Source organism: Corvus hawaiiensis, chromosome 2, assembly GCF_020740725.1.
Source record: "Corvus hawaiiensis isolate bCorHaw1 chromosome 2, bCorHaw1.pri.cur, whole genome shotgun sequence".
NCBI lineage: Eukaryota > Metazoa > Chordata > Aves > Passeriformes > Corvidae > Corvus > Corvus hawaiiensis.
In genome coordinates, this window is record NC_063214.1 from 39,306,976 (window position 1) to 39,332,871 (window position 25,896).

At 40.9% G+C, this 25,896-nt stretch overlaps 2 protein-coding genes across 3 annotated transcripts in view; one reads left to right on the forward strand and one right to left on the reverse strand.

Annotated features, from left to right (window-relative positions):
• TYR (tyrosinase) overlaps positions 1–2,600 on the forward strand; it is a 41,977-nt gene extending 39,377 nt beyond the window's left edge. The window contains exon 5 of the mRNA XM_048295521.1: positions 2,119–2,600. Within this exon, the coding sequence (XP_048151478.1) occupies positions 2,119–2,339 (221 nt within the window). The 3' untranslated portion in view covers positions 2,340–2,600. The remainder of the gene's footprint in view (positions 1–2,118) is intronic.
• A 7,013-nt stretch (positions 2,601–9,613) lies between these two features.
• The window catches only part of NOX4 (NADPH oxidase 4), a 113,302-nt gene continuing 97,019 nt past the window's right edge, over positions 9,614–25,896 (reverse strand). For both annotated transcript variants that reach the window (XM_048295050.1, XM_048295051.1), the window contains 2 exons: positions 25,720–25,820; positions 9,614–20,776 (listed from right to left, as the gene is read on the reverse strand). In XM_048295050.1, the coding sequence (XP_048151007.1) occupies positions 20,656–20,776; positions 25,720–25,820 (222 nt within the window). In that variant the 3' untranslated portion in view covers positions 9,614–20,655. The remainder of the gene's footprint in view (positions 20,777–25,719; positions 25,821–25,896) is intronic.

The following is a 25,896-nucleotide window of genomic DNA, read 5'->3' on the forward strand; positions in this document are numbered from 1 at the left end:
CTCCCAGTGGGATGAGTTTTATAGAATCACAGAATCATTTAGATTGGAAAAGACTGCTAAGATCATGAAGTCCAACCATAAAACCAGCACTGTCGAGCCCACCACTAAACCATTTCCCTAGCATCACATCTACATAGTTTTTGAACACTCCCAGGGACGGCACTACCACTTCCCTGGGCAGCCTGTTCCAGTGCTTGACAACCCTGTCCATTAAAAAACACTTTCCAAGATGTAATAATGAGGAGACTGATGAAATCTGTGGGAGCTGTGAACTTTTCACCACTACAAAAACAAGTAATGATACCTTAAAACTGACTGAGGGACTCCATAACGTGAATTTCTCCTAGCTCTGATTGTGGAAGTCTCATTGGCACTTCCTTTGAACATCCAGAGGGACACAACCAGTGAGACACAAACACACCAAAAATGGCAGAAACCAATTATCCCCCTCCCCCTTAAGGCTAGTTTAAAAACCTTGCTATCAGCCCTGCTAATTCCTGGGCCATGATACTTTTCCTCCTCTGAGTCAGGTGTACCCCATCCAACATGAGCAGGCCTGTTTCCGTGTAAGTGACCCTGTGGACAAAAACCCTAAAATTCCACCTATGGCATTAGCCTCTTGGCCATGTATTGATCTGTTGAGTTTTTGTATTCCTTTCAGTATTTCCCCCTCGTACTGAATGAATCAAGGAGAATACTACCTGCACATCTACTCCTTTAACCAAATGCTCCAGTGTCCTGAAGTCCCTTTAGATTACCCTGGGACTTCTTCCTTCAATCTCAACCCTACCCACCTGGAATACTAATAGAGGATAGTCAGAAGGCCACACCAAATCAGGCAGCTTCCTGGCTACATCCCTTACCCAGGCCCAGGGAGGCAGCATCCTTTCAGAGCACAGTGCATGTAACAGTGTTCTCTCCAAAGTACCGTGATCCAAGAGGATATACAGATTGTTTTTCTGGGCACCAGTGAAAAAATAACAGGAAGATATTTACAGTCTTTGTGGGGGTACATCATACTAAGTATGGTTGAGTACCTCTAAATCAGTCCAGATGCATAAAGAGCATTCAAAAATAAACCACCTTAGGAGTTCCCAGAGAAGGTGCCCATAGAGGTGCTCTTCCTTTTCCCTACTAGCTAGTAATTACCACTAATAATGGTCTTTAGAGCTAATAATTGGGAGCTGTGGATTCCAAATCTTCCTTGGCCCAAGCGGACAAGTATTCTTATTTTTCAAATTCAAGCCACCACATTGTTGGGTGCATTTTGAACAGATTTCTTTCCAGCCTCTGTTGTGAAGCGAGACCCCTCTCTGGCAGGGTTTTCACAACTCATTAAGCCATAGAGAGAAAAACGGACACACACATTCATATCACAAAGCAAGAAGGCAGCTGATCATCTAGAAATGAGTAGCTGCCATGGATTCACCAAAGAAAGAGGATTTCTTGTGCAAAGAGTGACCACAGAATAGTTGTCTACTGCTTCTCCTCACACAGGAGCTATCAAAGAAAACAGAATGCAGGTTCACAACTAGTGACAGGAAGCTTTTTTCCCCAATCAATATGTAGTTAAGGCAGGGATATTTCTGCTGCTAAAATTTGTGATAAAAGTCCAAAGAACAGCTTGAAAAGATGATGGAAGGAAAAAAAATCCTCCCATGACTATTACACACAACACCACCACATCTGTTTCAGGAAATCCTGGACCTGCAAATTTTTGGAGGCTGGGTAAGTATTTTGTGAAAGCAGTGTAATAGGCTTGACCTTTTCTTAAGCTCTCCCTAGTGGTCTGCCTCAGTTATTGTTGCCAAAGGATGCTGAGCTAGCAGGACCTTTGGTCAGACAGTATCAAACTTCTTGGGTTACAGTCTGAACTTTTGACAAACCATAAGGAGCAGTGGGGACAGTGAACTGTGTGCCAGCCTTGGATATGAAGATTGAGAAACAGACCATCAGGGCTGAAGAGATTTGTTTAAAACTATTTGTGACAGACTATTTCTATCACTCTTGCCTCTTTATGCTCAGCCTTCCAGTATTATCTATTATAGAACTTCCATAAACTGGCAGTACATTGTATCAAGTAGCATGATCTTTCTTTTTCTGTTTGTTTTTTTCTAGCCCTTGAGTCTTTCCAAGACTTTTTGACACCCTATCTTCAGCAAGCCCGTCAGATCTGGGCTTGGTTGGTCGGAGCAGCTGTGTTTGGAAGTGTTGTTACTGCTGTGCTCACAAGGCACATCAGGCCCTGCTGGAAGAAAAAAGGAGGAACTTCAGAGATACAGCCCTTGCTCATAGAAAGTGAAGATTACAACAATATAAGTTATCAGTCCAATTTCTAGAGGCCTCCAGTAACTCAGTCATGTTACTAAGGTGCTAATCAAGCATGCATTGTTTGATTGATGTTTACAAATACCTTGTTGAGGTGTGCTGTAGAAGGAGGATGGGCAGTCTCCTCAAGTCTCTTGTAACCTCCAATGTTGTAGCATCTTATCAGATCCACTCCTACAAAAATCTCCCAGATCCAACATAAGCTACCACACCACCCAAAGAACACTGTGTATTTCTTATGCTTGATTAAATAATGTTCCTCTGAAATCAGACTGACATGTGTTGGTGGATTTAATATATAATTCTCTTTTATTTGTTGTAGGGTCCAATTCCAGAGCCCAAGATAAGGACAGGAAGACATCATTCACCAAATACTGTTATGAGCAAAACAAGCTTGATCTGGAGAAATTAGCTTAATTTTAATTTCCTGACAACCAAAAGTGAGAATAGGATAATGAGAAATAATTTAAAAAAAAATACACCTTCCCCAACCCCTCCCTTCTTCTCAGGCTCAAATCCAGATTTCTCTACTTTCTCCATGCCAGCAGCACAGGGGGATCGGGAATGGGGTCTTTTTTTATCTAAGATATAAAGATCCATTCAATCTATGGAGGGAGAGTGAAAATCCCCTAAGCTCCCAGGGGCTTCCCAGGAAGAGTCTTCTGCTGGAGTCTGGAACTGGTACGCTTCTGGGGTCCTCAGTCCTGGAGTTAGAACATGACAGGAATATGTTGGAATTGTGTAGGTTAAAAGTCCCAAATGTCCAGCTTTGAGACAGTCTGAATGGCTGTGTCAGTCTGGGACAGACTGGCCGAGCTGTGACCCCTGGTTGGGTGCTTGCCCTGACAGACAGGCCACTCCTGTGTTTCATTAGATGTTTGTTGAAAAAAATGCCACTATGCAAAATATTTTGGTGTCAGTAAAGCGACGTCATCCTTTGAAAAGCTGTTCTGATAGAAGAATCCTAACTGTATTAAGCAAGATTATTTCAGTCTTTTCAGTATTCCATGGTAATAGCATTTTGTTTTCACACTGATCAAGGTAATTTTTACCAAAAAATTACCGTTTGCAAAGGACATGGCCAACAAGTCATTTCTGATTCAACTCTTCAGCTGTTCATGTCTTCTCCACAGATAACCAGTGTTCCCTGGGCTTCCCACCTTCGGCCATGGCAAATTACCATGTGTGAAAGGATCAAAGTGAAGCTTTGGCTCATCAGGTCTTTTAAATCCTACTTTTTGGCAGCTCTTGATCATCCCTTCTTTCTCAAAATCATGGAATGTATAATTTATACTTGTGACCAAACTCATGACCTATTAGTGAAAGCCTGTTTATGCTCTGCTCAGATCATTTACCAATTCCCAGGCAGGCTTTTTCCTTTCCTTTTTCTTCGGTGGAGGATCTAACAGCCCATTTTCTTCCCCTGGAAGTGTCATCACAGAGAACTCAAACCAGCTCTAACTGATGAAAGAGAATTTTTATCCCTTTCATATTTGTAGGCATACCCCCAAGCAATTTTCCCACTCACCATATGACCTTGAGACCACATCTGCTTTGAGAGGGAGCAAAGAAAACAGGCCTGTTTCCAACAGTCAGCATGGTCTGTGGCCAGGAGTAGATGGCAGAGTGTATATTAATCTGAGTAACTAGGACAGAATTGACACAAGCAACACCTGCTGGTTCTCCCCATCGTTGTGGTGTTTCTGCTCAGACCAGTGGCCTGATGCCAGCCAGGAGTCAAACCTCTTGAGAGGTGTATCTGACTCGGAGCACGTGGAATCCCAGCTGCTTCTCTTTTCCGAGCAAAGCTGTTTAGTTTCCTGCAGCGTGGGAAGCAAACACCGCTGCCAGCTGCGGACTGATGGCACCAACCCTAAAGCAACTGTTTTGGGACAGTAGGAATTGTCCTGTGGGCATGTCTTCCCTTTGTCCTTTTGGGGACCCTGCATGTCAGCTTGGACCAGCCACCTAGGTTTTGGATGGGTCAGAAAGAGGGAGAGGCTTCATTTAGCACCATGGCACTAAATGTTTTCTTGGCCACCAGCACTGCCAGGAGACTTTGTGCTTTCTCCTCTGCAAGCTACAAATGCAATGGCCTATTATTTTTCTTCTCAGGGTCATGTCTAGGGTTGTGTTTTCTCCTGTGCTCAGACATATGTAAGATAAATGCTGAAGGACCTCTTTTCCTCATAAGTGCTTCCCTGAGATGGAAGCTGGAGCTGCAATTTTTTGTAAATTGGGAATGAGGTAATGCCACGAGGCTGAGCTTGCCGTGTGATCTCACTGAATCAGAATGGTCAGTTTAAACAAAACCCTGCCTTTGCCTTTTCCTCTGTCTGGACAAGGTATCTTGAAACAAGAAACTTCCCATTGCCATTAGGCAGCTGGCTCAGGCTTGGGGAGTTTATCCTGACAGGGTCAATGCCGAAAATGGGGCATTACAGTACTTGGTGCTTGAAAATCTAGGTCATGTGTACGTACACCGTGCAACCACATAAACCTTCACCCAGTGGGCATCGAGGTTAGGCTTGTACAAAAGTACTTGTTAGATGAGGAGTCCACCAGAAAAACATCCAGGGAAGTATTTGCAGCATCAGCACCATGTTGTTTCACATAATGAAAACAACCAAGAAATCTAGAGGATAACTGATAACTTCATTATAAGGTACTCAGCTTTGCATGTCTCTGGCCTTTGCAAGAGACTGTTACCTCTGTCAAGTTTTTCATTTTCTAGCCTGGTCTCTTCCTTCCTCAGACTGTTAAGAGTCACATTTAGTCAAGGCAAGACAATGAACAGCTGTCAGTCTTTTTTCATTCTGTTCTCCTTCCCACATTTTACCCAAATTTGTATTTTTAGCACCTGGCATCTCCATTGAGTTAAATCTGTAATTCACCATCTGTGTACACACATGTGTATGGATGGAAGTAATTTTGAATCAGTATCCATAGTGACCTGAAAATTGGCAGCAATGAGACCTTGTCATTAAAAATGGCCTCTAACTGTAATTTTTGTAATAAGCTCTGAATTAGATACGAAATAGCTCTTATAACTACAGAAAATCAACTTATTTTTGCATATCTGTCTTCCACCCATTAGGCTTTCTGATGTCCCATTTTATAAATGGACATTTTCCCAGAAGTCTGTCCTTTACCTCTTTCTCTTGAGGGCATCAGTTGTGCAGAATTCACATTATGGAAAAAAATTCTAGAAATCTGATTGATTAATAAAATATATAGAAAAACAAGTACTTTCCCCACGTACAGAAAAAAAAATTCTCTTTGAAACAAGAGTTTGGCAGAAAACATTAACTCTGGACCCTCACTGTGGCTTAGCACTTCAGATCACTTACCTTCATGAAACTTGGTTCCCTCTCCTATCATCCCAGATTGCCCTGTGTAATCTGACCAGAAAAGGGATCCCTGGGGGCTCAGTGGTGGGACTGTCCCACAGTTTTGAGGCTGGTATAGTGGTGGTGATGACAGGCATGGTAGTGTATGTACAGGAGTGTGTCATACAGATTTTAAAGGAACTTGGGTATATAGAAGCACCTCCCTGCTTCTCTTCACTGTTTTCTAGTAAAAGAAACATTCTCACACAATAATAAGCACATAAGGCATTTTCAGGTCAATTACATATTGTTGACAAATTTTCACACATTTTCCTGTAATCAAAACAATATTAGAATAATTCTGGTTTGAATTTGCTTCTGGTTTCTTGAAAAACTTATGTACAACCATTTCAATGTGCTAGGTTTTCAAAGTGGTGTACATCCTTCCAAGCACTTTTGGCAGCAATGCCATAAATATAGTCTGCAGAACCTCTTAACTCTTAGGGCAGAGACACGAACAAGGCTTTCCTTGCCTACCAATACAGCCTTCCTTGTAATCAGGTTCTATTTTTCCCCAGCAGTGACTAATGGTAGGAAATTCTCTCCAACGTTGTCTTTACTCACCTTCATTCCTTTGTGCAACCTATTACAAATAAATAGTCTACACATACCACAGAAGAAAATATATTTCTGGAAGAAGTGCTAGAAGCTTAAGTTCTTTGCATATGACCCCTTCATGCAAAGGCAATAACGTTCTAAAAAAGTGGTGGCTATTTTGTCACAGAGCTGAATGTATCAGGAAGATGTATTAAGAACTTGAAGGCTTGGACCATTTTCTCATAAATTTATGGGGGATTGGCAGGGTGGTGCTCTGTTAAATTTACTACAGACTGATTACATTGCCAGGTGACTTGTATGAAATATATGCACAGTTAACAGCTTGAGAAATACCAAATGACAGGATTTGTATACAAAAATATTTAATGGTACAATTATGAGAAAATGTGATTTTTGTTTTAAATTGAAGCACCATACACATCCCAGAGTAACAGAGTTACTACAGTCATTAGCTGATAGCAAAATACATATAATCATGGCAAAAATACAAATACTGAAATAACTGTATGCTTACTATAGTAGTAAAAGTAGTACAACACTTGTGCATATGTTTGTAGACAGGCACTCTAAGGACTCTTTTTCCAACTCCCTTTTCATCTGGATGATGTTACAGTCATTTATAACAAGAGCAAGGGAATGTAAGGTTTCTTAAGTCAGAAAAGCAGCAATTTGTTTTAAATTTCCTCTTGTCAGTTAATGCCAGTGACCACTGAAGATACAGACCACTAGAGAATTTAGGCTTCATGTCCTCTTTTACACCATAATGGACTTGAGATGCTACTTTAAAATTAATTTTAATTCTATAGTCTGTGGTCTCAATTATTTCATCCAGGGGGCTGACTTTCAAAGCATCAACCTCCTACTAATATTCAGGGAGAATCAGGCTCTTAATGACTCTCATTTGAGAGAAGAAATGAAAACCAGGCTTTTCTGTCTTCCTCACAGTTCAGAAAATCAGCTCACATCTAGTCAGAAAGACTTTTCCCTTTTAGCGAAACAAATATGCTTAAGTCCAAAAGTCTAGACACCAGGTCTTAAAAACAGTGGCCTTTTGTCTCATCCTAGGAGCCATGGCACTCTAGAGCACCAAACAGGGATGTCTGCAGGGAGGCTGTCACTTCAGAAATTGTGTTTAGCAGTCTGGGCACAGACGACAGATTGGGAAATCTCTGCAGTCATCCTAATTAAGGTGACATTCTCCTACAAGAAGACATACTACTGCAAAAAGTTACAGGAAGGCTCGTTTGCAAAATTAATCTGTACAGAGATCAAAAACTTTGGCCTAACAAAATTAATTCCCATGAAAACCAGAAGAACAGTTTTGGAGAGGAAGACAAGCTGCTGGTTACTCAGATGACCAGTCATCAATCCAGAGTTCACAATTTCAGATTAAAAAGCACAATGTTACTAAGCTCAGTCTAATGCTTATGCATATCCTAACAAGAAACCAGAAAGAGAAATGATAAATCATGGAGCCATTCATAGGAATTAAATTTGGGAGGAGTTGGAAAACAGATGAGAAATGCAGATTATTTGAAGTCATCTTGCTTACAAAAAATGATGGATGATGGGTTTTCAGGAGAAACAATCCAAGTTGCTGCATTGATTACAAATTATTCCCGTGTGCTACTCTTCAGCCCTCCTGTAACATCCACATGCTTGTAATGTGCTGTGGGGAGAAGGAAGCAGCTTTTCTCTTCCATCAGGAAAACAGCAGACTGCAATACTATGTTGCTCACTGTAAGGAGAGTTTATTATTTGCATCAGCATTTTCAGCCAGGTTTTGTAAAAAAAAAAATTCTTCTGTTCCCCTTTCCATAATCTTCTTGCATGAGCAATGAGATTTCTCTCTTGATCAAATGCATTTGTGAAATATATAGTTTCCCATAAAAACTCTCCAAATATCAGACAGAAAATCAAAGCTCAAGAGCCAAAACACATTTTGCCAAACCTCATTACTTGGCCAGGGGAAGGTGAGTGGGAAAGGACATTCCTCTTAATTGAAAACACCATCATAATTTTTGAAAATATAAATTTTTTCCTCTGATAACTCTGCCCTGCCTGCCACTGACCCTGCATTTAGTATAAATAAACACCTTTTGCAGTTACACAGATCAGGAACTTCTCTAAAATGGAGCTGTTAGCCCTCCCTATTAGTTTTTAATTTAACAACTAAAAATAAATGAGAAGAAATATACAGGGTTTTGTTGGCTTTTTTTTTATCTCGCTGCAGTTAAACTCCTCATTCTGGAGGGATGGTACCTTCTCCCACCACTGTATCAACACCATTCTGGAATGAGAAAATAAAAAATACAACCCTGGGATCAATATATGCAGTTTAACTAAGTACCCTCACTTCTCAAAACTAAATTACCTAGAACTTTTAACAATTCTGAAAAACCTCAGAGAAGTCTGCATACTTGTATTAATCCATGTTTGATGTGTAGTTTTGCTACAAAAACCCACAACCCTGCCAAATGCAGAAATGATTAGGTGGACAGCTACCAGAACATTCAGCATGGAAATGGGTGCTTTAGTCTGCAGGGCACCCAAAAGACCCCTAAACACATTATTGGGAAGTCAATTATGAATTTTAAACCAGTTGTTGCAGATTTGCTGTAGAATCAGCAGTGTCTTGAAGATCATAATAAAATAGCAGCTCTCAGAGTAATAGCTATCAAAAGCAGCATGGTCTGAGCACACTGTGAAATGCTTCACCAGAGCAAGCAGACTAAAGCAAATTCCCAGAGCACATTTCAATGTCAGGCACCCAAATACTTGTCACAGGTGGGAAGGATTTCTACACGCTTCTGATATGGGAAGGAACTTTGCTCATCACTGATTTTGATGGGTTAGGGTAAGGCAGATGCTGCTTTCTCCTTCCACTGTGCTCTAAACAAAGACAGTGTAGAGGAGTGATGATCTTCTAAATTCCAGCGTGTGAGATGATGAGGATGAGGTAATGTATTCTGCTTCTGAGATGGTCTCACAGCCACAGATACATACAGAGTAAGCACGTCTCTCATGTTCTAAGGCAGAAAATGACTCTGGGTGGCTAAACAAGGGTGCCTAGTACAGTTATGGTACTTTGGGTATCCTACCCAACCTCCTGCTGTCGTGCCAGAGGAGTCTGGCTCTCCTGCAGCGTATCTGTGAACCCTGTGTAGATGTTTCAGCAAGTTTAGGGCATCACAAAGAGTCCATTCTGCTAAGCAGTGAAATCCCAGCCTCCCCTACCAGCAGTAATACACATGCACACATGCACACACACAATGCTTCCACGATTAAGCCAGTACATCATTAATTGAAATCAGGTCACAAACAGCAACTCAACCATGTTTTGCTCAGTCTTGGAATGGTTGTTTATTCCAAAGTCATGAAGCTTCCTGTAAAGTAAATACCTTTAGAGTATAGTGCCATAATTACATGATGTATTAACATATGGTGCTTTGTCAAATACAATAAGAGACATAAAATCACATTAAGATGATCTGCTAATAGAATGTAAAAGTAACATCTGAACAGCAAAAGAACTCAGCAGCCAAATACTTTAGTTGTCAGGACTGCCATTAAGATAAAATGGCTAATTCAGACGAGTATTTTGGGAAAGAAGGCTCCTTTCCATACTGCAATCAGGATTTTGTATTTTAACTAAACAAATTTGAAATGAAGGACTATTTTCCAGGCAAATCTAAACTCTTTTCTGGTGTGACTGTTCCCATTTTACTGGTAGTCAAAAAGAAGATGGGATTTTAGAAAAAAACTTAATGCAGTTTGGTATAAAAAAATGACAGTGAACTTGAATTCTTCATGTTACACTGAAAATCCTACACAGAGTGACCAGTTTGTAGGGGGACTCCATAAGAACATGGGATAAAACTCAAGAGTTCTTCCCTGTCTGAGCCCTTTTTTAGCCAATGGATTTCATCTACCCTCACAACACTCTGTAACTAAGAAAGGGACACTATGGGAAAAGAGTTCTGCACATGACTCATGAAAAAGAGAAGAATAAATAAACCCCAAATAAAACAGAAAATAAAAATCCAGGACTTTTTTTAATTATCCGTTTTCTAGCTCTGCCTTATTATAGAGATAATTGGTAAAAATTTTCCTTCATTTTAGTGGAACTAAGAGTCAGAACGCTTATTGCTTACTCTTTGAAGGTTTATCAGGCATGCAGGTACAAAAGCGACCTATTTAAGTCCTTCCAGTCCGTGAAACACAATTCCTCTGTTGTGCCAGGGGCCAGCAAGCTGAGGCTACAAAATGGGCTGTTTCATATGACAAGACTTGTCATAGACACAAACCCACTAAGTACTATTCTTAAAGTCAAGCTTGGGTGAAAAACTTACAAATGAAAGTTTGGGACCAAATTTTGCTTTCTGTTCCACTTGGAAACTAAGCAGATATTTCTCTTCAAAGAATTGTACCACATCCTGATCTACAAAAACATAAGAACAGAGTGAAATTACATTAATATAAACAGGCGCCTCTGAAAAGAACATTGAGTACTCAAAATTGTGGACATTTATATGAATACTTTCCAAAATGGTTATCTTGTACATTGTACAGAGATATCAGAAGTAAATGTTGCCTTCCTTTTTAATAAATTATTTTTATTTCACCTCTAGTGGAAAAGATATGTAATTACAGAATTGGAAATTCAGAACAAATTTTCTGGTCTCTTTCTTTTGGGACAGGGAAGAGTGAGGGAAGAATGTGGTCACAAGTGAAAAAGTCAAGACCCACAGCTACAGAAAAGACATTAATTTTTCTATCACATTATACATGTTAACTGTTAATAATTACTTCTAAGGCTCATTTAAAAAAAAAAAAAATTGGAAAGCTGACATAAGTTTACTCCTTTTTCCAAATCTTATGTATGGCAAGAATTTTCTTTGTGGCCCACATCTTCCTTCCTGAGACTGGATTTTAATTAACTTGTCTAGTGGGATAACAGTCTTTTCAGTATACTCACATTTGCACCAGTGGCTCCAGTTCCTGTTTGTTTACCACACCAAACTCTCACATGGCTTTTGAGTCCCAAATAACTACCTAAAGTAAGACAAAAATGGATCATGTCTTCTTCCTCAAAGCAACCCAAGTCTAGACCTGCTACAGACATTGTCCTGAAGGTTCAGATGACAGTGTAGACATGATCCTGGAGAGAGGTCTTGCTTTAAAAGGAAGATACCAAATTGCTGAAGCTCAGACTGTGGTACTACTGTTTAGTTTGAACTGTACTGTTTCATTAATGAAGGTTGGAAAGAAAAAAAAAACAAAACCAAAGAATGCTTTGGTATTTGAAAACAAGAGTTTTTTCAAGCTAGTTTCCACTCTTCTTCTAAGAATCTTGGAAGAATTCTTTCAAAACAGACGTGTTTTTGACATATGAGCATTTTCGATGTAAAAAAGATATTTGGGATTTTTTTGCTTGGTTGTTTCTGAAAATGAAATTAGATTTATATAAAACAATGTGAAATCATAGATCTTGAAAGAAATTCCCATATAAACATTATGGAACTAATATAGCTGGGCCATTCAAAATACTTTTTTGGACACCAGTTTGAGGGCCAATACCCCAATTATGACTTTTCTTCTCAACTACCACAGACCAAGAGAACCATTTCTTACCCAAATGTGTTTCATCAAATTTCCTCCTGCAAATGATCAGAATGAACACAAGGAGAGAAAAACTCAGTGGAAGTAGGGGTTTCACAACCTGGCACATTTGGACTAAGGGTACCTGTTTCAGAAAAATCTAATTAATAAGCCCAGAGCTTCATCAATGTATGAAGCCTGGAAAAGGGTCCTTGTCACATCTGAATCTAAGTGAAAGCTCTGCCCTTCTGCACTCACAGCAGCACCAGGGCCTCCCTCTCAAAGAGGCAGAGCTGAACATATGTGTTGGGAGTTGTCTGCTTAACAGCACAATACTTATTCTTTCCCTGTTATAAACAATGAGCTCTCAAGCTCCCAGAAGCAAAGAAACCAGGCGAGGAAATGTTTAATCAGTGAAAGAAGGAAATCATATGCAATTAATAAAGCCGGAGCTGTATGGAAATAGCAAATGTAATTGAAAAAAAGAAACCCTTTCCATCACTGCCCAGCATCCTGAAATGCCTACATGTGAAAGCAGAAGCATGACTTAATTTCAGTGGTAGCCACAAGTGATCTGACTTTCACAAAACCAAATCCCCAATTCTCATACAGAAGATGACATAATCTTTGCTACTATGAGTTTTCCCCTTTTCTACATAGCTGCCCTTGTAGCACTGCCCCTCCTGTCATTGCCAAAAGCATCTCCAGCATTGGGATGCTGCACCCCTCATTTCCCTGATGCTAATCAAAGTGACCACAAGAACCCCATTGGATTGTGTACACCAGCAACATTATAAAGGTTGGTGTATACCGTGATTAAAATTGAGGCCCTCTGCATTTCCCAAAGTGGCATTTTCCTGAGTTATGGGAAACACAGGGTGGAAGAAGCCTCTTGTGCTATGGAGGGAAGAAGAGCCCAAAAGAAGGACTATGGGACACACGGGTGATGATGTATCCAATGATCCAAAGATTCAAACACACCTCTAGATGAAGGCTGAGGTCATACACAGAGAGGAAGAGATGGATCTGAAAGCTCAGCTCCCTCTAATCATCCATGGTGGTGGAGCAGACCAAGATGACTGAAGCACAAATGCACCCAGCTCCCACAGACAATATTTCACTATCAGGAGGAGATCCCTTGCCAAGTTCCATCTCAGCCACGTTTTTAAGCTTTGGGGCATTATGTTTTTGTCAAAAAGTGTGTATCAAACAGTTACTAGAGCTTAAGCAGCCAAAAAGAATAATGTCATAGGTGAATCTTCACATTCACAGCAAGTATCTATTAACAGCTAATTATGTTGCTCTGATCCAGTAAAAGCAAAATACAGCACTTGTGCCTTCTCTGATGACATTTTGCCATTTATTCCTGATGAACACTGCTGCAAACATGGGCAGGGTATATTCAGTTGTGGGTGGAAGCTGGCATTCACCATCCTCATCTGTTCTAGCCAGTACATGCTTTCAAGCATCTAACACCTAATGAGGTACAATAACATAACCTGCTTCCCTGTCCCTAGCAATATGCTTCTACAAAGCTAGAGAAATACACAGGGTATGTCCATACCTTCAGCTAACCATACAACTGTGACTGTACTCAAAGGTCAGACCAGCTCATTGCCTACACAATTCACCCTCAAGTATGACAGCTCCAAGCTTGAAAGTGCACACTGGAAGCTCGTCCAGCTCTGTCTAAACCACCTTTTGTCTAATCCTGCAGGCTCAGTCCAAGAGCCCCTGAGTCTCCCTTTGCCAAAGCATACGTAGGACTTGCTCTGACTCATCATGGCTCAGAGATGGGACAGCCAGTGTGGTGACCTGGCCAGCTTCTGACTGCAGATCATCTATCACTGATGTGTTCTCCCTAAAACAATTACCCAGAATCACAGAATAGTCTGAGCTGGAAGGGACCCACAAGGATCATCATTTAAGTGAATGGCCCATCCGGAGATCAAACCCACAACCTTGGCCTTGCCTCTCCAGCAGCTTGCAGACCTGCTGTGCAGCATTCCTAACCAGACTGTGCCGAGTTCAGCTTGGGACACAGTCCACTCTATATGCTCTCTGGTATTTTGCATTTCTCTCAGACTATTAAAGGGAGAAGCAAAAGCTCAGAGGCGTTATTTATTCAATTCGGAAGCCACCCGTTATCCCTGTGTTACACTTCTAACATGCAAACACCATGACACAGCACCAGGAGGGAGTCCGTTATCCCTGAAAAAGAAATGGCATGCTCTTTTGAAATCAAAATAAGTGCCCTGCTGTCGATGAATACATTCTTGGTTACTGTACAAGGAGGAAGTTTTTGCTTTTCCTCCCCCACCTCTCATCCAAATTTCTTCCCCAGGGTTGCAGAATATGAGATGAGCAATGTGACCTTGCAATGACAGAATTTTAATGAGTGACTGGTGCACCAAAAGCGATGCAGCAGCGTCTCCCTGCTCAGCGTTGCTATGTGCACTAGACATTTATGTAACACTGCTTCTCATCCTCAAGGCTGTCCTTTCCTAGGGTCAGCAGCAACAAACATGAAATTTATTTATCAAACTGTCAAAGCTACTTACAGCTGACACAGAGAACTCTACACTCCAGTATTTTGGTGAAAAGAAGTTACCAGGTAAAGCTATTTCCCAATTCCACAGCTGCAGAATAGAGGTAGATGTTTTTTAGAAATAGGTTAACTTGAAAGAGTAAAGGGCTTGCTTCAAAGAAATTGCTTATTTCCAGGGTGTTTGCTAAAATATACTAGTTTTCTTCTGGGCTTTAGCATTGAGTTCTGCACAGAAATGCAATGTCTTTGCATACTTTAGCTCTCAACCCCCAGGGAGACTCTGTATCTGCATCTAGAAAATGGGGTTTGCTTTAATTTCTAAAATTGAGAAACTAAGAAGAATGTCTCCTCCCTCCCCTTGGCTCCCAGGTAGAAAATATTTTACCCTGTTTATTGTTGGCATTCATCATCCTCTCCTGCCCTCCTTGGGTTGCTCCTTGGTTGACAGCAGTTTACCTGGAGCTTCAGGACCAGCCTATCCCCTCATCCAAGGGCTCTGTTAAGAAGCAATCTATGATCGGGACAAGTGGCCTTTTCCAGCTTTCTTTCTGCGCCCATGTAATAATGGGACAGATTCACTGCTCTTAGTACAGATCCAGCACCTGTGTCTTACAAATAGGATCCCTCTAGAGAATATAACACTTCAGGTATGGCAAACCTTTAGGATCCACTGCAAGTTTAGAGATATTCATAACATCAGAGGCGGTACTAGAACGGATCCCATCCCCCTTACAACACGGGTGATACAATTAGCAGGATACTAAACCTTCACACATCCTTATCCAGCCCTTTAAGGAGAAGCATTTGTTGCTCAAAACCTTTGTGTCAGAGCATTCATTATACATGCCAGTCCACCAGAGGACTCAGGGTTTTTAACCTTAAAATATGCTAATTAATCTACTGTGCCTACAAAGGAAATTTCAGTGTTTCTAGGATTTACTATGGTTAGTACAGGCACTAAAATACCAGGCTCTATATGGGAATGAAGAGTCTCATTTCAGCTCCATACATTTTGCCAGTGCATCACTGTAGTGGCCTTAATGAAATACACCAGCAGCAGAAACAATGCAAATCCCAAATCACTGTTCACAGTTGAGTCATCAGCTATGTAATATATATATATATATCTGAAAAATGTACATTCATAGCAGAAAACCTCAGCTCAGCACAGGCACCAATGGCATTTTGATTAAACCTTGTTGTTAAATCCTCTTTGCTAAAACAATAAAAACTGGTTTAAATTGTGAGGGGTGGAAAATCAGCAGAAAAATTGGATGCATAATCCAGAGAAGAACAGACCCACCTTATCTTATATCAAACTGGCGAGTTTACGAAATTATTTCCAGGCTGAAGTGAAAATTAATCTCCCTAGAAGGTCTGTTATTTTTCAAAAAAGTAAACACTGTATTTTAATAACTATTAAAATATTAATTTTAATAACTATCTTCTCTGACTTATAGTCCTTGAACTGCTAAGGCAATGACTCTTTAGCCTCATGTCTGCTTCCCCTAAGCCACATCTTGTGGTTTGAAACTATAACCTGGTGCATTAAATGTGGAGTAGAGGTTTTCCTCTTAGGCTGCCATTCTCCAAGTCCTACCAAACCATGCTGTTAGGCTGTTACAGCTGAATTACTGTTCCCAACATGGCTGCTCTGCTCCTTGCATTATCTGCCCCCTCTCAGCCAGCTCCAAATCTCTTTGCCACCTAGGCACCAGAGGCATTAGCAGCAAATAGGCAGATCCTGCACTTGCACTGGCTGCGAAGAATGCTCACAGGTTGCTCCATGCTTAGATCAGACAGTGCATGGGTGCCAATATATGCAGTACTTCTCTCACCTGCAAGACACATCTGCAAACAAGGTAGATGAAGATCTGCAATCAAAGAAAACCACAGGGATTCAGAGTTGAGCGAGCAAGCCAGAGATCAGGATGCAGTGGAAACTGAAGTAATAGGAACCATGGAATCACGGAGTTAGAGAACAGTTTGGGTTGGAAGGGAACTTCAAGATTGTCTAGTTCCAACCCACAAGCCATGGGCAGGGATATCTTCCAGATCTAAAAGCCCCATCCTGCCTGGTCTTGAACACTTTTAAGGATGCCACAACTTCTTTGGACAACCCATTCCAGGGCCTCACCACTCTCACAATAGAGAACTCCTTCCTAATATCAGAACTAAATCTGCCCTCTTCCAGTTCAAATACATTACCCTTGTTCTATCATTGCATACCCTAATAATAAGGAGGTGTGCAGTGCTTTCACACACATCTATACAACAGGCCTGTGTAGGCAGAAGTCTCCAGAGGGAAGGTTTATCTATTCTTCCTTTACAGCAACTGTTGTTGTGGCAAAACAATCAGCATTTTGCAGAAAAATAGATTTGGTTTAAACTTTCTATCCTAAGCAGTGCAGTCATCAGCTAGGTGTCTTCTCCCAGACCAGGTTGTTTGTTTGTTGTGACCTCACACTGCTTTCAGTTCTGCCTTCTAGAAGAGCAGAAAAAAGACCAAGGAAGAACTCACACACTAGTAGTAGTACCACATACTGGAACAGGGAAGTGTTGCTTCAAACTCAGGGCTGGAATAATCATTGTGGAGGGACAGGCTGTTCTGCAGACTTCAGTGGTGAAGGTCATTCCCCACCAGGCCTTCCCACACAACATCAGGGCTCATCTCTGCTGTTCTTTGTTGTGGCAGTGGGAATTTACTCACACAAGTAATCCCAGTGATGTGGGAATAGGTCTTGGATACATCTGATTAATCCTGCTGTTAGCTGAGTAAAGCCTCGAGTCCCACACTGCTGCACAAGGGCTGGATTCTTGTTGCAGGGAAAGGGTTTGGTTTCCCATCACAGTATGGAAACATTCCTGGTCTAAAAAAAAGAGTCCTGAAACAAATCTGATGAATAAAACACAAAGATCCTGCTGAGCAAACACTGAGAGGTCTGCAGCTTTGTGAAAGACTGAGTGAAAACTGGAAGAATACAGGGCAGGATCCTTCCCCTGCCAGCAGGACACTTATGACAGACTCACAGGACACAGTTTAAAGTGCAAAGTGATGCTCAATTATGTAAATCCAGTTGATCTGCAAATGTGGAATTGGGTGCTGTCAGCTTTCACTTACTTGTCTGGCACTGAGTTATATTTTTACACACACTTGGCTTACAGAGAAAAAAGTAATGGAGTTTAAAAGAGGGCTTGACTCTGTTTTGCAAGCTGGAGAGACACTCAGAAAGAGCAATGACAACACAGCCTGTAGAAATATTGTGTTTATCATAATATCTGCCACTCCTGTAGCCAAGTCACAGTCACTCAACAACGCTTAAAACTTTTGCCTCTCTTAAAGAAGCATAGCTCAAGGAAAAGAAAAAAGCAACTGAAGCTTTTAGACTTTCCTCAAACTCTTCCTCACCTGGTCTAGCGATTAGTCAAATCAATAACAGAAAGGTTTACCCAAAACAAAACACAAGTATATTTGCATAGCAATTAGATCTTTTCACTGCTTGCGCATTAAAGTGATCCCAAAACATTAGTTAAGCCTCAAAACACTCCAGAAAGGCAGATAGTCCCGAGCTTGTTTTACAGGTGGGTCAGCTGAGTCAGATACAGCACAGAGAGAGAGAGGACAGCCTGGATCTGCTTAGATCTTGCTGTGACAGCACTGCTTAATGTAACAGCATGTGTTTAACATGCCTACAAGGAGCATCAACTCCTGCTACAATGCAGAACAAGAGCACAGTACTAGCATTACTATTTTAATTATAAAGTGTTACCTATACAGAAGCTGAGCCAGAAAATATACTCTGCTTTAGCACAGAGCTAACTGCAAAACTAGCTGCTCATTATATGGTAATGGAGCCGATATCTGTCAGAGGAGATGGGAAACCACAAACAACATAGTGATTAGATGACTCTAAACTGTATTTAAAAAGCATGAGATACTAGATCCCAAAACTAGAGGAAAAGATCACTTTCTAGTTGTGGATAACAGAGGCAGGCATGATTTCAATCATGCTTTAAACTAACAGCCAGGAAACAAAGTACGCGCAACCTACAATATCCAGTATCTGTGCATTTTGCCAACAGTTTTATGTTTATTATAACATCTATGCAGGGAGTATTAGAAATAAATCTTACTGATTAAAAAAACCCTAATCCTTTGCTGCACACCTCCAGTTACAGTGATGGATGAAGGAGATCCAGTAGGAAAATAATGGTCCTTCCAGCCTCAAAGAGAAAAAATCTAAAATCAGTAGCTGTAATGTAGGCTCCCATCTCACACTGCATTTCTATTTTAGCTTCTCTCATCTGGGCTACTTCTAGAATTCTCATCAGTAGGAATTCGTCTATCTCTGGTTCTTTCTTTCCTCCTTGAATTTCAAATTGGGCAGAGCCAGAGGCAAAGACTTCAGTGCCAAGTCTGGACACTGAGGAACACATTCCCATGTGGCTTCACTGATGCACCTCCACCCTGTTGCTCACTGAGTGCAACTCCTGAGCAGAAGCTGCCAAGGCAAAGACCAAACTCATTCTCACTAGTTACACGTACACTGTGCCTATATACCACCTACCAGAAAAATGCTTCCCTCTGAACACTCACACTGATACTTGCAGACTTCTGTACAGAGTTTGTGTCCTGAGCAGAAATTTAGTGCCTTTCCCACTAAAATAAAAAAGGTCTTCATTGGACAGATGTAAATGAAATCAAATGCACTGCCCTAGATACAGGTGAATCACAGGCACGAGAGTTCTCAGGCCAGCCTCTGCCTGTGTATGCTGCAAACACTACTCTGTACTGCTCCCAAGCTCCTGCTGGAGATCAAGGAGAAGGTTTTCAGCATGTTGAAGTGATGCTGCTCTATTAAGAGGCACTAGAGTGGTGCCTATTTATGCCAGCTGTCTGATTCCTGTTTAAATGCCCTCATCTCAACAAAGTAAGGAAAAGGGAGAAAAGAAGAAATAAAGGAAGTTGGATTGGCTATCTGGACAGGGAAAAAAAGGTGCTCCTCAGAACCAAAAAGTTATGAAGTACCAGTTTCAACCTTTAGCTCTCCCATGGCAATTACGGGCAGAAAACAGCTGTGGGGAGGAGAAGGGGAAGAGAGATTAAATTTGGATGTTTCAGATCTTCCTCTCTGGAACATACTAAAAGCATACTGCAGCTCCTGTAAGGTTTCTATCTGCACACATCATCCAAGGAGCCACAGAGCTGAGGGGTTTATCCTCACCCTGCTGTAGATCTGGTCTCATCCTGCTTTCAGTGGCACCAGGGCGAACAAGGGTGGCTCCAGGGAAGATACTCAAAGGATCACAGTCAACCAAACATGCTCTGGGAACTCTAAAACTGGATTTCAACCTGCTGTGTTGTAAAATAATCAGTCAGAGCATCTGAAAGCTGGAAGTATTTGACATTCAGGGCATGAGTGCGGAGTGAGTGCAACTTCCACATTGAGTGTGTGGTGTAATAAAACTTCAGGTCTTGTCTGCTCCTGTTCATCACATTTCTTGCTCCATCTTTATGGCTGCATAAATCATACTTATTTTGCAAACTCATTGAATGCTGAACTGATGCGAGATACAGAGTTCTCCACGTACAGATGCGTGCTTGCCAAGAGGCTGTGACTAGCATCACAGCAGAGGCTGCCCACTGGTGCTACGAAATTGTGCTCACTTTTCCTTAGGTTAACTTCATTACAGAAGTAAACTAGCAAGAGTAACACTCTATATTTTAAATACAGAATCCCAGTTCTGCAATGTATAATAAAATCTTTAATATGGAGTATTTTCACCCCAAAGCCATAAGATTTGTATACCAACAAAAGCAAGAGTCTTTGTAATACACTATGTTTTGCCATTTGGATTAACCTGGGGTTTCATTTACTGATCCAGCCTCAGAGGACTGAAGTGGAAGAAGTTCAAATGTTCCACAGATTCTTCTTCCATCAGTTTTTAAAGCAATTGCGTCTCTCCCCAGCTTCTGCACTTTTTAATTAACAGAAACAAATCCGAAGAATCACTCCCACCACAAATATTGTGTGAGTGCATTTGAGTAAAAGCACTGATTATTTGTTGGTATACTGCTGCATCCATCAGTCTTAAATAATCATAAATAAAAACATTTGTGCTATTCTTTGGTACATTTCTGTCTGTTTAAACCACAGCTGAACTTTTATATTGTACAAACAAAAAATTGCACTTTTATCTTCTAGAGAGTCTTGCTAGTCCAAAAGACTTTCAGCTGAAGGATTCTTTATTGTACTCAAACCTCGTCCCATAAGAGTTGCTGCTGTTGCTCAGTTTATGAAGTATCTTAGAGATTTTGTTTGGTCCACAACAGAAAACTCCAATGGTCTTCCTGTAAAAAAAAAAGGGGTGGGAGGGGGAAGTTATGACATTGTGAATAAACAGTACCTTCCAATAATAGACAAAATTGTATTCCGGCCTCATGGTATTATACATAACCTGACTACATATGGATTTTAAAGTGAAAACAGTTCACTAGATGATGTAGTTAGTATTACTGAAGCCACCATATCTCTCCCAGGTATCCCTACAACAAACCCTATTATTTATCTGACTAAGACAACTCTAAGGAAGAAGCGCTTATTCTTAATCTCAAGATACTAAATGATGAAATAGTACTATTTTCCACTCTATTTTTTTTTCCCACGATTAATTGCTTTTTTGTTTAAAATGTGTCTTACTGTCAAGACTTTCTTAGTGTAACTCACAAATTACACAAGCAGATCTGGTCGCTAACAGTGATTCACTACACTAATGAAAACAGAGCACTACTAACAATGATTATTTCTGGCAGCAACAGAGTAATTTTACTGCTTTACTTTCATATTAGCATGCAGTTTTTTTCTTAAACATCTATATTGGGAAATCTTATGAAAAGTCAAACACAGAGTACGATCCTTGTTCATCACCCATAGCTCTTGGCCTGCCTTCATTAGTTAACCTGACTTTTTCACATCCCTCTACCGACAACAGTTCTGCTCTCTGGTCGCCTTAAAAATAGGCTGTAAATCATACTCACAGTCATACAACATCTGAGGGCTCAGAACTGTAGCCAACATCAGAACAAAACACATCCACCACAGCAGGACTGAGTAATTCACAATAGTCACCATTTCCCTTTTTTGAAAGATGAGGAGAGGGAAAGGAAGGAGCAGGGAAAGACAATGCAGTGCTGTCTTTTCTGTACCATGAAAAAAAAAAATCATCCTCTTCCCGTTAAAATTGTGCCACTACTACTAGAAAAAGATCTTAAAGATTTACTAGGATGAAGAAAAAGCATATGAGAGGCAGCATGGCTCTAACTATTGTGATCTACAGCACTCACCAAGAGGCTGGAGATTTGGGTTCTGGACCCTTCTTCCTGGACTATTTCAGTATTTTATCCAGTAACTATTTAATATACAATATTTTAGCACATGCAGGATAATCAAACTCAGTTTAAAGCTCCCTGTGCATGTGTTTGATGAGAGGAGGGAACTAATAGAAGGAGAAATCTTCGACGCATACTGCCAAGTGTACATGTCTGGTGTCAGGCAGCTGCTGGAATAGCACGGCAGTGCACGCTGCACCAGTGCACAGCAACACTGGCATGGTACAACTGAGCACTCAAACATTGAAAAGCATCACAAAGTTATGCAGGTAACTGCAGTGGTGTCCTTGTGCAGGCACCTTACAACGCTGATTTTAACTGCCTTCAATGACAGCATCTCTCATATCAATCTATGGTAAAGTCATAAATCATACTTTTCTCACCCTTATGTTTATCTATTAAGCTTTCCTGTCCTGGCAGTACTCCTTTTAATGGCAAGGGGTGTTGTGCTGGTGGCTGAATTTGCAGCAATAATGAGAGCGCTGTTGCTTGTTGCTCTCAAACAAGATTCCTCAGCACTTGCAGACTCTGAACTCCCTCTAATCTGTGCACACTGGAGAAAAAGGATTCATGAGCTGCCAGCAGGACTCTGTCTTCTACTGTGTATTTAATTGAAAGAATTAATGTTGTTGTTGGGGTTCTTTTGTTTTTCTTTAGTCTAATTACTACAGTGAACTGATAAAACAAACCCCAAAGAGTTCGGCTGCCCCTCTCTCTTTCACTACATATAAATAGCCAACAAAGTAAATACATGTCTAAGCAGCACATACTGCCAGTGTATTCCCACCCCAACAACATCCTTCCAAGACATACAGAATTTTTGGCTAGTAATCAGAATCACAGGAAGGTTAAATGATTTGCCTGAAGTCACACAAGAGACCCATGGCTAAGGAGGTCTCCTGAAACCCATCGGAGTCACTGTCCTGTGCAGTGAGCCAGAGGCTCTCAGACTTCCTTCCCAGGATACCCAGCATCAGCATCTAGTCTGGACACCCCTTCACTTACCATCTACCCTCCTCCCCTGTGTCCCTGCCTGCAGATGCCTCCCTCCTTGCCTCAACTGGCTCCTGCCTGGATGCTGGAACACAAGCAGGAAGGTGGCTGAGGGAAGCTGCTACACAGAGCAGCACATTCCTACCCTGAGCTGATGGGCTTTAACTGTTTATCACTTGTTTGGGACAAAGGCTCACTTTGTGGCTTAGATGAAAACAGGCAGCTGTGTAGTCCTGCATCTGAAAATCTTCATTAATACCATTAACATGTTTACAGTTAAGGAAATGATGCCATAGGCCATTCTTTGTAATAATTACAAACTTCAATACAGGATTTACTCATTCAGAGCACAAAGCACGTAACTCCTCAGTGTTCCTATGGGATGAGCAGGTCAGCACATATTCTTACATCCATTTTATGAACAGCAGGAGTTGAGAGAGGTGAAATACTTTGCTACATTGAGAGGACAGAGCCAGGACTTGAAATGTTCCTGTTTTAAATCCCACGTTTGTTCCTAGAGAGAGGTTTCTCCATTACAGCACATGAGAAATGTATCATTGTGTTCCCTGCCTTCTTCTCCTACCGGTATTCATGTCTTTTTCTAGGTCGTTCTCTACATGGAAGAAAGCACATGCCCATTTGACTTAAGCAAACTGAGCATGGTGCAAGCTTTTCATCCAGGACACAACTGAACGGGAACAAGGCTGCTGCTCCATTCCCCCACAAAAAGCATGAAAAAAAGAGACCAGTAACTTATTACGTAACTATTCCAACGCAGATTGCTGGGTCTGCAGGTGTCATGTGAAATAGGAACAGTAGATGGCATACGTCTGCTCCTCTTTTCCAGAAAAAAAAAGGGATCAGGAACCTGATGCTGGGTTGTCCCATGTCACGCTCTGAAGGTCTGGCAAAGCTCAGACACTTACAAATGGACTTTGCTTATTTGGGACCCAAACAGCAACAACAGCAACAATTCACAAAGCACACAGCAATCAGACAGCTACACAGTGAGAGCTTTGCCAGCTGCCTGTTTATTTATGTGCAGCTTTTCCTAAAATCACAAGATAAAAACTAGAAAATATCTTGGCTGCCCATAAACAAGCCCAAGGGGATGATTGCAAATGTGAAAGCCTGAACACTGGCACCAGATGTTGGAAACAACTTGATTGACCTGTTTTGCTTTAGTTTGGTTATTTTGGTCTCCGTATAGCAGCAGGGACACTTAGGCGGAAAGTTACAGAGAAATAAGAACTGAAATAAAGCTAGTAGCAGACCTGGAAATTGGATTGAAGGGAAAAACTGAAGTTCCCATCTCATCCAAGGAAATACAGAGAATAATTACCTACAAAAGGTAAATTTCTGTGGGACCGCTGAGGTTGTTAAAGGCCTCACTACTGTGCATTGTTACAAGTAACTACATCTATAGGTACAGAGCTGTATAAACCTTGATAAAGATATGACAAAGGGTGACAAATTCTAGATCGTAGCAAGGTAATCAAAAGAGTCAGAACATTATTTAGGTATTAAAAGACACCTTGCTTGAAAATGGTGGCCCAATTTAAAGACCTGATGTGAAAAAGCAGAGAAAATGGTACTCAAAGACTAATTAGGAGTAATGCAATGGAAAGCAAAAAAGAAAAAGCAAGGATGACTACTAGTACTACTAACAGCTTCATCTATATTATGTGCTCTTACATCCTTGGAAGAAAGTGGCAGGAACATCATCATTTTCATCTTTTAAAACTGCACTCACATAGTTAAACAAAAAAAGACATTAGAATGGAGCATAAAAGGTCAACAGTCCTCTATGCAGAGATCTTTGAATCCAGAAAGTCAGCTTTGTTCTCTAACTCTCTTTCCTTCTTTTTTTCTTTCTTTCTTTGAAGCTTTCTTTCCCATGGTTCCTTAATCTAAACCCCTTCTCTAAGTGTGAAAATTCTACTCGAGACCTAGCAGCCTTTGGGGCATCCTGTTCACAACATCTACTATGACCTGAATCCAAGACAAGTATTGTCAGCAGCTCACACTGCCCACAGTGATACATTTGGCACTCAGTATTTCCCAAGAGCCAGGGCCTCAGTGTCCCCTAGTCATATTTAGCCTCAGAAGAGAAGAGTCAACAAGCCATGGGCAGATTTCACTTTGCAAGTGCAAGAGAGGACAAAAAGTTCTTGAGGGAAAGTTCTGCTGAGCACCTCTCAACCTGATGCACACAGATCAACAGCTACTCAGCAGGGTTTGCTCCCACACCACTGACTTTGCCAGAAGTGGACTAGGGAAGATTCACACAGTCTCTTCTTCCAGATCAGCTTTTGAGGCAATAAACTGCCAGTAGGGGGTAAAATACTCAACCAACAAAGTTGGATCTGGACAAAGACATTCCACAGTCTAATTGCATGTCTTTTCTGGTTTATACTTGTCTTGTTTCAGATCATAATATGCTTTCCTAGCACAGTAAAAAGGCATTGCAAGGTCTTAACAGAGAATAAAAAATAGCTAGTAATATCCAAAGACAATACATCTTCTGAATAAAAACAATACAGGTAATTGAAATATTTCCTTGGGAATTCTGTTTGTAAACTAGCATTACAAATCATGAATCAACAATTTTAAGAAATGTAACTTTATATAAAAAACCAGCATATGTTGAAAGTAAGACATTGCCACAGACAAGAACATAGGCAATCTCTGTGCAGTGAGATGGAAATCTGCTCCTTTTATTTTCTGGGCCACTGAACATCTCAGTTTCATGAAAAGCTGAATTGCTTTGAGCGTATAAAAAAAAGTGTTTCCGTTTGTATAGGCTATCTCTCAGCAAGATAAAGCCCAGAAATATTTTCATACAAACACAGCTAGAAACAGATATCCCCAGCCATCAAACTGTGGCATCCTTCAAGTGGACAAGCACTTACCTCCTATTGCACTTTGCTATGTCATCGAACAGGAGCTTCCACCGGGGTCGTCCAATCAAAAGCCTGGAGTTTAAAGCTTGATATTTTTCCCCAATTATTTTCTGCAAGAAACAAAAAACTCCATTCTGCCTGGTTTGCAAATTGCCTCATATTACCCAGGGCTCCCATTTCTGCTAT